Source organism: Bos indicus, chromosome 3, assembly GCF_029378745.1.
Source record: "Bos indicus isolate NIAB-ARS_2022 breed Sahiwal x Tharparkar chromosome 3, NIAB-ARS_B.indTharparkar_mat_pri_1.0, whole genome shotgun sequence".
Taxonomy (NCBI): Eukaryota; Metazoa; Chordata; class Mammalia; order Artiodactyla; family Bovidae; genus Bos; species Bos indicus.
The window spans coordinates 59182324-59195523 of record NC_091762.1 but is presented as its reverse complement, the minus strand read 5'-3'; the positions used below and the strand labels follow the sequence as shown (position 1 = coordinate 59195523).

The 13200-nt window shown below is 40.1% G+C and overlaps 1 protein-coding gene across 5 annotated transcripts in view; it reads right to left on the bottom strand.

Moving 5' to 3' along the window:
* SYDE2 (synapse defective Rho GTPase homolog 2) overlaps positions 1–12998 on the bottom strand; it is a 40333-nt gene extending 27335 nt beyond the window's left edge. For 4 of the 5 annotated variants that reach the window (XR_011565825.1, XM_019957174.2, XM_019957173.2 and 1 more), the window contains exons 1-2: positions 11551–12998; positions 2911–3606 (exon numbers count right to left, since the gene is read on the bottom strand). Coding sequence is in view for 4 of the 5 variants with exons in the window: in XM_019957174.2 (XP_019812733.2) it covers positions 2911–3606; positions 11551–12844 (1990 nt within the window). In the remaining variant the exon portion in view is untranslated. The remainder of the gene's footprint in view (positions 1–2910; positions 3607–11550) is intronic. The other variant, XM_019957172.2, reaches the window with a different exon arrangement.
* Positions 12999–13200: the final 202 nt, after the last annotated feature.

Here is a 13200-nt window from a genome sequence, read left to right as displayed (position 1 = left end):
ATTCTACAGTAATCAGAGTATTGCTGTAGCATACAATCTATCTATTTTGTCATGGCCTAAAGAAGCTACCCAGTATACAAAATTGTTCTAGGTTTTATTAAATAAAGAGTCAATCTAATGTAATGACTTTTTAAAAAACATATTTCTACTGCAGGCAAGACTGAATTTTTTGAAACAAAAAAGCTTTGTTTTTATAAAATCCAAGAGCTGAAATATGACCAAGTTCAACATTCACTTAAAATTAAACCACAATTATACTAATCAAATCATGTTGATGTATGGCAAAACCAATACAATATTGTAAAGTAAAAAAAATAATAATTAATTAATTTAAAAAAAGAAAGAAAAGAAAAGTGAAGTCGCTCAGTTATGTCCAACTCTTTGCGACCCCATGGACAGTAGCCTGCACCAGGCTCCTCCGTTCATGGGACTTTCTAGGGAAAGCAAAAAAGGAAAAATCTTTCAATATAAATTTATGAACCAGACTAGAATCAACTGAAACTGGCACATTCCCTTCAGCTCCTAGAACAGTAAATGGCACATGCTGCTGCTGCTGCTGCTGCTAAGTTGCTTCAGTTGTGTCTGACTCTGTGCGACCCCACAGATGGCAGCACACCAGGCTCCCCTGTCCCTGGGATTCTCCAGGCGTTGTTAGGTGCTTGTAAACTATAAACTTTTTAGGAAATAACAATATAGAAATTACCTATAATTTCTATAGGTAGAAGAGAAGAGAAGGCAATGGCACCCCACTCCAGTACTATTGCCTGGAAAATCCCATGGATGGAGGAGCCTGGTAGGCTGCAGTCCATGAGGTCGCTAAGAGTCGGACACGACTGAGTGACTTCACTTTCACTTTTCACTTTCATGCATTGGAGAAGGAAATGGCAACCCACTCCAGTGTTCTTGCCTGGAGAATCCCAGGGACAGCGGAGCCTGGTGGGCTGCCGTCTATGGGATCACACAGAGTCGGACATGACTGAAGTGACTTAGCAGCAGCAGCATAATAGTTACCAGCTGTAAAGACCAAGTAAAGATACTATTAACAGTAATCAATCTTAATGAAGCAAAACAGATCATGATAAAGATCACCACAGTAGTAGTGGAAACATTCTATTAATACCTAGCAATAAGGAACCAGTCAAATAGGGCACATGAACCCAATTAAATACTATAAAAATTGGGGAACACTAACATTAATCAATATGTAAGAATGGGGCTTCCCTCGTAGTTCAGTCGGTAAAGAATCTGCCTGCAATGCAGGACAGCCAGGTTCGATTCCTGGGTCAGGAAGATCCCGTGGAAAAGGAAATGGCAACCCACTCCACTATTCTTGCCTGGAGAATCCCACGGACAGAGGAGCCTGGCAGGCCACAGTCCATGGGGTCGCAAGAGTCGGACACGACTTAGCGACTAAACCACCACCACATGTAAGAATACAAAGTATAAATAATAAGTGAAATCAGCAAAACCCAAAAATAGTCCACTATGACAGCAACTAGATAAAAGGTACATATATATCCAGAAGTTAATAGGCAAAAAACAGTCATAATTGTGTCAGGATGATCATAAAACTGTCATTCATATTAAAAATACTTGAGCTTTCCTATTTCTTAATCAAAACATTATTTTGAAATTTAACCATTCTCTTTGCCTATTTCTCAACAGATTTTTGCCAGTGTTGCTAAAGAAAACATTATCACTTTAGGTAAATAACCTTTCTGATCATATTAAAACAAAAAAAAGATTATATAAATAAATTGTCTAAATATCTCCTCTGGTCAACACAGGAATGTACTTGTTTTAACAGTTAGCTTAAGAGAAGAATAACAGTAAAAAAGGAGACATAATTGACATCCTTCTGTACTTTCAAATTTGGGTGGTTGTTTTTGTTTTTTCGGTAATATCTGTCCTCTTAACAGATTCACAATTTGCAACAAACATAAAATAATAAAATTTAAAGACAGTAACTTAAAGTGTATCTCACTTGACATACACTGACTTTCTAACAATGCTCTTATACTTAATGCCCTCTTGCCTTTTCTGCACCATTCCACACCCATCACGATCTGTCTGCCCTTCTCCTGCAAGCTTTCCTCATCACTCCACCTGGATCTCAACCTGTGTTTCAAAGTATTAGTTTATATACCATTTATTACTCTTCCCATCCACATTACAAAAGAAACACACAGTCACTGTGGAAAATCAGTTTACAGTTAGATATGCACACACACACAAAATTTTAATCCCAACACTGGGATGTACTACATCGAGGACTAAATTTAAAAAGAAGCACATCAGAAATCAAAGAAGAATAAAACCATTAGGTTGAACGATAACCTAATATATATTCAATTACTTCCTTTCTGGGTTCCGTATCTATTGTAGCACCTATTTGCAAAATATTTACTTTCACCTCTGGTCTCTTTTTCTTCTTCTTTTCCTCTGTTTCTGAGGAAATGTAGGCACAAAAGTGAAAACTAATGACTACTAGTATACTGAACATAGAATTTTTCATCTGTGGCCAGGCTAGGTGTGAATGAATGAATACATGAATAAAGCAAAACAAGACATACATAAAGAATACGTCTTGTCCAGTCCCCATGACTCCATTCTTTCGACCAAGAGAAAAGTAATTACTGCCTCGATGGACAGACATATTAAACCACACCATACACACTAAAAGTTGGTGTAGGAGTCCAGCTCCTTCACCCCTTACAAAACCAAGTCTGTGATAGGAATAATTAAACCAGCATGTACATAAAAGTGTTTACAAATCTTTTTGAGTTTTATTTTCATGAAAATACACTCACATTGAGGTACAAGGCTACAATAAACATCTATACTTAGTTTTAGATACCACCAAAGAATTAAAAATGAAAGAAGAAACGGCAGATACATGGTCATCTTTACCTGAAAAAGGAGATTTCAACATGGGACTGTCCTCTATAATTATACGTTCTTGCATCTTGTGTCTATGACTTTGCTTGTACCGCTGCACAAACTCTGTGGGACAGATGGAATCTACAGGATTTATCTCGTGTGACTGTGTGGTCTGAACATCGCCTGTGTGTTCCGAAGAGCAAAATGAGTCTTCAGTGTACTGCTCTGCTTTCATTAGGTTACTGCCAGATAATACTCTCAAACTGACATCAGGAAACTTCAGAACCGCAGAGTCTGTCTCACCAAAACTCAAGGCATTTGAAATACCGAAGTCATCATCCTCAGGAATGGGGTTGTACCATATTTCTCCTTCATCATCTGCATCATTTTCCTCATTAAAGTCTAATGAACAGTTTCTTGATAATGAAGAATTTGTAGCATTACACACCATATATGTACAATATTCTTCAGATGATTTGAGAAAAGGTTGTGACAGCTGCTGTTTAGGTAGAGAAATGGGTGAAACAGATAAATGACTTATATCTTGGCATTTCTTATTTTCTTCTTCCAAATTAAAAGACCTCAGAGTACTTTGATATAGCCAATTGCGTTTCTTTGACACAGTGATGCTGTTAAGTGGCTTATGACCCCTGAAGCCAATATTATCCTTCAGATCCTTAAGTTCATTTCTCTTCATTGAAGACTCACAGACATTTTCAAATAAATCTGTTTCAAAGAAAAAAAGAAGGTAGAATATAATACCTCACATACCAAGAAAGACATGTCACTTAAGACCAGTTATTAAAATACTGTTTTTAAAAAGATAAAAAGAAAAAAAATATTAATCACATTCAGAGACTAAACTTAAATAAGAAAAACTTTGGATTTTCCACCTAAACTTGATTTCTATTATTTAGTTATCAGGTACCATAAGAATTCTTAAGAAAAACGATAAACAAACTCTGAAACCACCTTTATTAATATCATAGGGCTAAAATAGCTTTATCCTAGGCAAAACATGTTTTATAAAAAGCTTGTATAGAATGCTTGGTACACAGCATGCCTTTAATTAATATGAGTAACTTTCAACTCACTACTACAAGAACTTTAGAAACTACAAATATTATTACCTTTTCACAGAAAGATTAATAAATCTTTCAAAAATAAAATCTTTTAAAAATAAATCTAAAGATTGAATAAATCTTTCAAAATAAACATTCCTCATTTATTACTAAGTATCTTACTGAATATTGAAATTTCAAAATAACTTTTGTTTTCTAACCACATAATGTAGTAGCAACTCATACAGAGTTTAAGTTCTAAATATCTAGGGCAAAAATAAAAATTAAAAATCCCTAAGAAGACCCTTGATTAGGACTAAGTATCCTGTGTCACAATAAACACAATACAGCTGTATTACTGATAGGCATAAGCTTAAGTAGCAAGAATACAAGAATGAACAAAATGATCCCTGCCCTTAAGGAATTCATAGCCCAATGTGGAACATCAAATACTTAGATATGTGCATGTATTAATATAATGGATAAGACTCTAAAAATGTATATATAATATTAATTCCATATAAAGGGGAAAATTTTTACACTTCAAAAAGTCACATAAAGCCGGCTTCAGTGAGTGTCAATAAACTAAATATATATTGTAATGCTAATTTACTATGCATAAATAATTAAAACAAAACCATATTTTTAATTTTAAGATCATGCCAGGTTTGTAAACTATGATCTGTGCTACTTTGAGTGTGTATACAGTTGATTCATTTTAGTATTACAGCAAGTAAAATATAGTAGTCTAGTAACAGAGAGTGATAAAAACACATTAAACTTTGAGGAACTTAGCAACACCAAAAAATTAAGTTCATGTATAATCAAGGTTTTCAGTAACCTCCCTTCTACTGAAAAAAATTATTTGAAAATGTAAATTTGCCCTCTTTATAACCCTAAATGTTACCTAATCAAGCAGATTAATTTAAAAACAAAACAAAGCCTTAAACACAAACTGGGCTTCAAGTTCAATTAGTTCCAGAGGCAAGAATAGAGGAACAGACTTAGAAGGGAAGAAATCTCCCATGAATGCCTACTATGTCAGATATTTATTTACTCAAGAAATATTTACTGAGTGCCTATTATGTGGCAGGAACATGAGATAAAGCAGTAAGAAAGCCCTTAACCTCCTTTAACCCACCACAATAATCCTGAGACAGGTTGAATTAGTTCCATAAGCTTCAAACATATGAGGAATATGGTCAAGGTGTTAGCCCTAGGATTCAAATTTAAGTCTGTCTTTAACTTATATGCAGAGTACATCATGAGAAACGCTGGGCTGGAAGAAGCACAAGCTGGAATCAAGACTGCCGGTAGAAATATCAATAACCTCAGATATGCAGATGACACCACCCTAATGGCAGAAAGTGGAGAGGAACTAAAAAGCCTCTTGATGAAGGTGAAAGAGGAGAGTGAAAAAGTTGGCTTAAAGCTCAACATTCAGAAAACTAAGATCATGGCATCTGGTCCCATCACTTCACAGCAAATAGATGGGGAAACAGTGGAAACAGTGTCAGACTTTATTTTTCTGGGCTCCAAAATCACTGCAGATGGTGACTGCAGCCATGAAATTAAAAGACGCTTACTCCTTGGAAGGAAAGTTTTGACCAACCTAGATAGCATATTGAAAAGCAGAGATATTACTTTGCCAACAAACCATGCTCTCACCTGTCTCCCCCACAGCATGCCAGCTACTACAAGTACCGAAGTAGGTGACCCTCTCTGAACATGATGATAGTATCAACCCAATTAACCTTATAGGGTGGCTCCTAGGATTAAGTAAGGTAATGTTTGAAATACTTTGAAACTATACAGTACTACTCAGAAAAGTCAAGTAACTTGCCTGAGATCACCTACTGGTAAATGGAAGAGGCAGCACTCAAACCGATTACAAAGTCTACAGGAGTACACCTGGACTACTACTAAAGGATACCCACCTCCACTCTCCCAGAATCTAACATGCAAACATTTAATAGATATTCAATAAATATCTTGAATTGATTTAATTTAATCAATGAAACCTGAAGATTCAAGAGCTTGGTTCCATCTCCTTTACACTTAAAATTAACAACAGTCCTGGACCTGTATCCAGAAAAGACGAAAACTCTAATTCAAAAAGAAACATGTAGCTTCATTTTCATAGCAGCATTATTTACAATAGCCAAGATATGGAAGCAATCTAAGTGTCCATTGACAGATGAATGGATAGGGAAGATGTGATACATACATATGCAATAGAATATTACTTAGCCATAAAAAGAGTGAAATAATGCCACTTGTGGCAACATGGATGGACCTTTAGATTATCATACTAAGTGAAATAAGTCTAACAAATATAATATGCTACCACTTATATGTGGAATCTAAAAAAATGATACAGGGACTTCCCTGGTGGTCGAGTGGTTAAGAATCTGCCTGCCAATGCAGGGGACATGGTTTCAATCCCTGGTCCAGGAAGACCCCACATGTCCTGGAGCAACTAAGTCCATATGTAGGCTTATGAAGAGAAGCCCACACTCACTGCAACCCAAGAAAGCCCACATGCAGCAGCGAAGACCCAGCACAGCCAAAAATAATTGTTTTTTTAATTAAAAACAATTTTTAAATGATACAAATGAACTTTTAGTTCTAAAACAGAAACAGACTCACAGACACAAACTTATGATTACCAAAGGGGAAGGAGAGGTGGGATAAATTAGGAGTTTGCAATTCTGGCTGGAGAGTGATCTGCAATGATCTGAAGTTGAGAAAGATAGTCCTAAGGAACACTGGGAAGTGAACTAGAGGGCACCACTTTAGGAGCACTTCTTTATTCTACTCATCTTTTCCTCTGTGCCTTTTTCATCTTTTCCTCTCTTATGCCTCCTCCTTACTGTCAGAGAACTAAAAACAGTCTCAAAATTCCCTTCTCTACTTTTCTATCCCCAAAGCTAGCACACAGCATTTTTCTTAAGAGTTTTTACTGCTTCTAAAGTGGTGTCCTCTAGTTCAATTCCCAGTGTTCCTTAAGGCTGTCTTTTTCAACTTCAGATCACTATCCAAACAGAATCTTAATGACCTGGGACAAGGCAATATTTTCACAAAGCGTGCTTGCCTTTCTCTTGATAACAGCTAAGTGCCAGGCATGGTACCAAATGGATTATCTTTTTTCATCTTCACAGCAACCTGAAGATTGGGGCTATGCAGGGTTGAGTAACTTGTCCAAAGTCTTAAGCCTGGTAAGTGGTCGATTTGACCAGAAACCCAAAACCTCTATTCTACTAGCCATTACATTATATGGCCTCCTCTCTTGCTGATTCTAAAATCGTTTACCTTTATTGGTGCAAGGCAAGACCAACACAGAGAGAACTGCTTATACTTGTCATAGATAAGTAGTAAGTATAAGTTCATGCTTAACAAAACTGAAGCAGAGGGATTTCCCTGGTGGTCTAGTGGTTAAGAATCCACCTGACAATGCAGGGGACACAGGTTCGATCCCTGGTCTGGGAAGATCCCACATGCCGAAGAGCAACTAAAACCATGGGCCATAACTACTGAGCCCACATGCTGCAACTCCTGAAGCTTGTGAGCCCAGAGCCTATGCTCCACAAGAGAAGCCACCACAGTGAAAAGGCTGCTCACCACAAGTACAACAGCAAAGACCCAGCACAACCAAAAATAAATAAATAAAAATTAAAAAAAAAAAAAAAAAAAACGGAAGCAGAAAGAGCTCAAGCACTTTGCTCTAATAAAGGGGTTAGCATAAGTACCAAGTACCAGAATAAAGTAGAATGCTTTTTCAAAACATTTAACAAAATATCAAGATAGGTGATTGGAGGTACCCAGAATTACAGAGCCTTACTATTCTAAAAGTGTATACCAAATAACATCTATACTGGTAGTTTGTTAAAATGTAGAACCTCAAGGTCCCACCCTCACATATATTAAACCTTCATTTTAACAACCAATAGTCTTAGAGATTCCCAAAACATTAAGCACCATTTAGAAATGTAGGACTTTCAAAAATCAACACAACACTGCTTTCTGCTGAATTTGTAATTCTCAGTGTTTTCCTGCCACCAGCAACTCTGATGTTTTATGGCACTCTTCCCAAAACAAAAAAACAGAAACTAAAAAATGGACCTGCTTGCTTCTGGGGCCACGATGGCAGAATTTCTAACAGAAGGATTTAGATGTAGAAGACAGACAAAAATTACTTGCCTACATAGTTTTACTAGTCTTGAAAGGGCTAATGCATGAAAGAATTTATTGGAAAAACCCATAAAGAAAATATAGCTCATAAAGTTACAAAAATGGAGCCACATATATTTCAGAAAACAGAATTGGTAGGAATCTGCATTAAGCGTCAACTTCAATTTAAGATATAATGCAAAGATCATACCAGCTATTTAATACTACTTGTTACCTGCCCTAATTTTTCTTCTTTCACAGATCATGGAACAAGAAGAGTACAGTCAAAGTAGGCTAATTGTTTTTTAAAGCGGTAAAAGGCCAAGCTAGCTCAACTTGGTGCTCAACTTGAAAATAAACTTTTCCATTTATTTTTGAGTACTATCTGCTAATTAAATTTATAAAGACTTATAATGAAGTATAGTAAATAAATTAAAATTCCCTTTTATGGCTTGTGGAAACTTAACAGTATTTACTAGGGAATGACTTTAGATTTCTTAAATAATCATCTCAACTAGTAACAAACTGGCCAATCTATAAACACTACATTCTGCATCAGATTACTGGCAGCATTATAATATCAAAAATTTTAATGATTCTTAATAGGAGCCAGAAATCAAAACAGAAAACCACTTTGGCTTCCATTTGTCATATGGTCTCAAAAATTTCCAAAACACCTATGTAGACTAGGTATCTCTATCCCCCTATATAGTTGTTCTGTGTTATAAATTCTAACTATGACTGTATTTTGAAAGAAAATATCCTCACAAATCATATTGTATAGCAAAACGTGATAGAAACCTTTAGGCTGTTTAACATCTTTATACAATCAAGAATGTACTGCTTCATCAGGACTGCCTGGTTAATTTTTTAGAAAACATGATTAGAAACAGAATCCAAGTAACCAATTTGAACTAATTAAAGGTAAAAGTGTTAAGTGGATATAGCAATTGATTCTATTCTAGGAGTACCTCAACTTTTTTGCAACTTTGAGGAAGTTACTTATTTTCCATCTCCTCAATCCAAGCAATGTAAGAGAATTAATTAGATCAAACCTCTAAGGAAATTTAGAGTCCCTTTGCTTGCGCATGTGCTCAGTTACTCAGTCATCCGACTCTTTGAGATCCCATGGAATTCTCCAGGCAAGAATACAGGAGTGGGTGTCAATTCCTCCACCAGGGGATCCTCCCGACCCAGGGATATAATCCAGGTTTCTTGAACTGCAGGCAGATTTCTTACCACTGAGACAGCGGGGAAGCCCATCAAGTCCCTTTGACCTTATGTAAATAGGGATTTTGGAGTTATAAAGACTTGAGTTTGAATCCACATAATAGTTTGGACCTATATACTAGTATACATAAACCATATACTAATTTAAGTGACCTTGGGCAAAGTACTTAACCTCTTATTTGCTGTTGCTGTTCAATAATAGCTGTCATACCTTCACGTGGGGGTGGTGGTGGTGAGAGGATGGTGGTGTAATAAAGATTATATGCAGACCCTTTAAAGTATCCAGAATGTTTTTAGTAAATTCAACTAACCATCATAAAAAGCAATTTTTAAAAAAAGACTAAACTCTTCAAATCTATACTAGATATATAATCATTGCATAAAGTATTTTTATCTTTCCTAAAAGATAAACTAACGATTTGAAAGGAAACAATATCTAAGTAAGTTTTTTAAACCAGAGGTTACCTAAACTTTTGTTTAGATTTCTTGTGAAATATCTAATTTATACACAGTAAATATCTAATTTATACATAGAATCACATAGTAATTCTAATGTCATTTATTTTAAAATTAATTTCATTTACTTAGTTTCTCAATGAAAAAAAATCAATGAATTCATTCTTAAAAGTTACTGCATTTATTATTACTTTTAAAAAAACTTGAATTTTTCCACAACAGCTGAGAATATTAAAAGCCATCAGATAGTAATTTTTAACCTTTGCAACAAAAGGGTAATACATATTTTACTGAAGTTTTATACAGATTTTTGTTATAGCTAAAAGTTAACTGTCTTACAAAGAGTTAACTGTACCAAAATCAGTGGAGGTAAAGGTATATTAGCAATAAAATATAATAAATGATTACAAATACTTTACTACTGGAAATGCATATTTTAATGTGAACTTAGCATAAAGTACATCTTTTTTCACAAAAATCTGCATTCTACTATCTTTTTATTTAGGTGGAATGGAAAAAGTTTGAGGGAAAATTTTGACAGGTGTGGGTTAGAACTTCATAGATTCAAAAAAACTGTTCTAGTTTTGCATACACTTGAAGTGAATCATTTGACTTGTCTTCATTGTGTAATAAAAAGTTTTGTGAACTTTGTTTCTCCCCAGTTTTGTGTTTATTGGTTAAAAAAGTTAACGTGTACAAACCTAGCCCTGTAGGATTTGTAATTCTTAACAGGGAAACAGCCAAGTACTGTGAATACTTTTATATTTCAGCATTTAATATTTTTAAAATTATTACTAATATGTAAGTCATTATGTTCACTATAAGTCTTTAAGAGTGTAATCCAAAAGATCATGTTTTTGGCTCAGTTTGAAGGTACTTCTTTCACAAGAGAATTTTTTGTTATTTACAACTTCAGAGATTTTTAGAATTGATAATGTAAACTTTCAGTGAAAACTAAAAATCACACATACGAAACAGGGAGCAAAATCCTATTATTAGGACAAATATACTTTTTACAAATGACTTTAAATGTCCACACTTTCTTTAAAAGTACATAACACATACTTTTCTTTTGATTAAAATCCAAGTGCCCTTCATTTTCCACAATAAGAAGATTATCTAGAGCTAGGTTTGGGGGTTAGGGAGGGGAGGGAAAGGTGAAGAGAAGAAACAAGTGAAATCCTACCCGACTAAAAAATTTTTTTACTATGATAGTTTTTTCGGTTTACTTTGGCTTTGGGTTTTGGTTGTGTATATGTCTGTGTGCACGAACGCTCCTAGGGTGGGGGAGAGTGAGGAGGTGTAATGACTAAAATGACAGTTTAAAAAGCCCATAAAGTCTAACTTGGATCAAATTCAAATTCACAAACTCCACAAAAGTCTACAGTTTGCCTAGAGCTACAAAGAATAAAAATCAAGGCAGCACCGCCCAACCCTTAAATCCACTAAAAGGTGTGTGGTGAACTTAACCTTTACTCACTGTTGCGCTTAGGAGTAGGTACACTGGTTCTTAGAGAAGAAAAGACAAAACCCCCAAGTTCCTCATGCCACTGTCAAAAAAAAAAGGCAAAAAACGAGAGAACGTATGATCCTAGGTAACCGGGAAATCGTATCAGGCTGCCATTGACATGACACTCACTTTGGCACGGGCACGTACCTGTCTGCAAAACCATAACCTTCGCTCTAAAACCGAAGCCTGCTCGGTAAACTTTAAGGCTCAAAGAGTTAGCATGTTGATTGCAAGGCATCCTACCTGTCAGCGTAATTCTTTGGTCTGGAGGCACCGACAGGATCTGGCTTTCCCGCATTTTCAAAGAGCCCAGATTTGAAGCGGTTGCCTGAGCACCCGTGCCATCGGGGGGTGTCCTACGGGCCCGACCCTTCATTCCCAAGGACAGCAGACGTCCTTTGTACATCCACTTCTGCAGCTTCTTGACTGTCACCGCGGGCGGCCTGAGGAAGGGGAGCCCCTCCTGGCCGTCCCCTTTGCCGCGGCTTCCCGTGGAGCGGCCAGGGTCCTCGGATCTGGGAAGCCGGGGGCCCGAGGGCGCCGCGGCCCGGGCGCTGCCTCCGCTCCAGCCGTGCATCCCGCCTCCACGTGGCGGCGGCTCGTCGGGCTCCCTGCGCGTACCGCACCAGATCCAGCTGTCGCTCGGCCACCGCTGGAAGGGAGGCGTTTTGGCACCCACCTGGAGGCTGTCGAGACTTCTGCTGCAGGACAGCCGCATCCGAGGAGTCCGTGGGCGGCCTCCCCCCGACTCCCCAGGAGGCGACCGGGGCGGGGACACCTGCTGCCAAGGGCGGCCGCCGCCTCCGCGCTCCCAGACTCGGGGGCAGGCTCGGCGGTAGGCTCGGCGGTCCGCCGCGCCGCAGGGGGAAGGCGGCTGGCCCGGAGCCCGGGCTCCCGCAGGGCAACCGCGATCTGCCCAGCCCCGGTCGCCCCGCCGCGCGCCGGAGTCAGGGGGCAGGTCGTGCATGGCCTGGATCAGCAAATAATAGGCCTCTCGCAACTGGGTCTGCAGCCTGCCTGTCTCCAGGCGGCCGCCCTCCGCCCCCGGGGAGGAGCCCACGGCCAGGGGAGGCGGGGGCCACAGCTCCGCCTCCGCCCCCTCAGGCTGGGACGCAGGCTGGAAGTCTCCCGGCAGGTTCTCGTAGTAGTCGGCGTCTTCCTCCTCGTCCTCTCCGCTGCCCTCGGAGCCCGGCGGGGCGTACAGAGAGGCACGAGTGAGCCCGCCGCCCGGGGGGGTGGCCTCCTTCCAGCCGCGCGGCGGAGGCCCAAGCGCCCCCGACCTCTCCGGCCGCCCTCCCGGGACCCCCGCCTTAGGACCCCACGCCTGAGGCGACGGCTGGGGCCGCTCCAGGTTCGGCCGAGCTCCACTGGCGCGCTCGCCTGAGGGGGCGTCCCGGGAACCACCCGCGTCTCCCTCGGCAGCCGAAGAGGCCGCCACGGTGGCTGCTGCGGCCGCCCGGAGTCCGAGCCCTCCGGTGGCGTGGGGACCCCGTCTCCCCCGGAGCCTGGACAGCGTTTTCCTCAGAGGGTCCGTCATCCCTCTCTGCCTCAGCAGCCAGGCTCGCCCCCGGTGCGGGGAGAACTCGGAACCCCGCTCGCTAGAAAGCTGCGCTCGCGGAGGCGGCGGCGGCGGCGGCGGCGGCGGCTCCCCATGACCGACGCTGGCCCTCTCGGGCTCCTCACATACTTGGCATAACTCTGCCGCGGCAAGGGTGGGGGAGGGCGGTGCCGCCGCAGAGCGCATGCCCCGCAGCTCCGGGCTGCGAAGGGGCGCGCGGGCTGTTGGTGCAGCCTTGAGTTCCCCAGGTGGGCGCACCGCGCCGGGCGAGGCGAGGCGGAGGGCGGGGAGGGAGGTGGGTGAGAGCTAAAAGACCGACGGATAAGAAAGTGAAC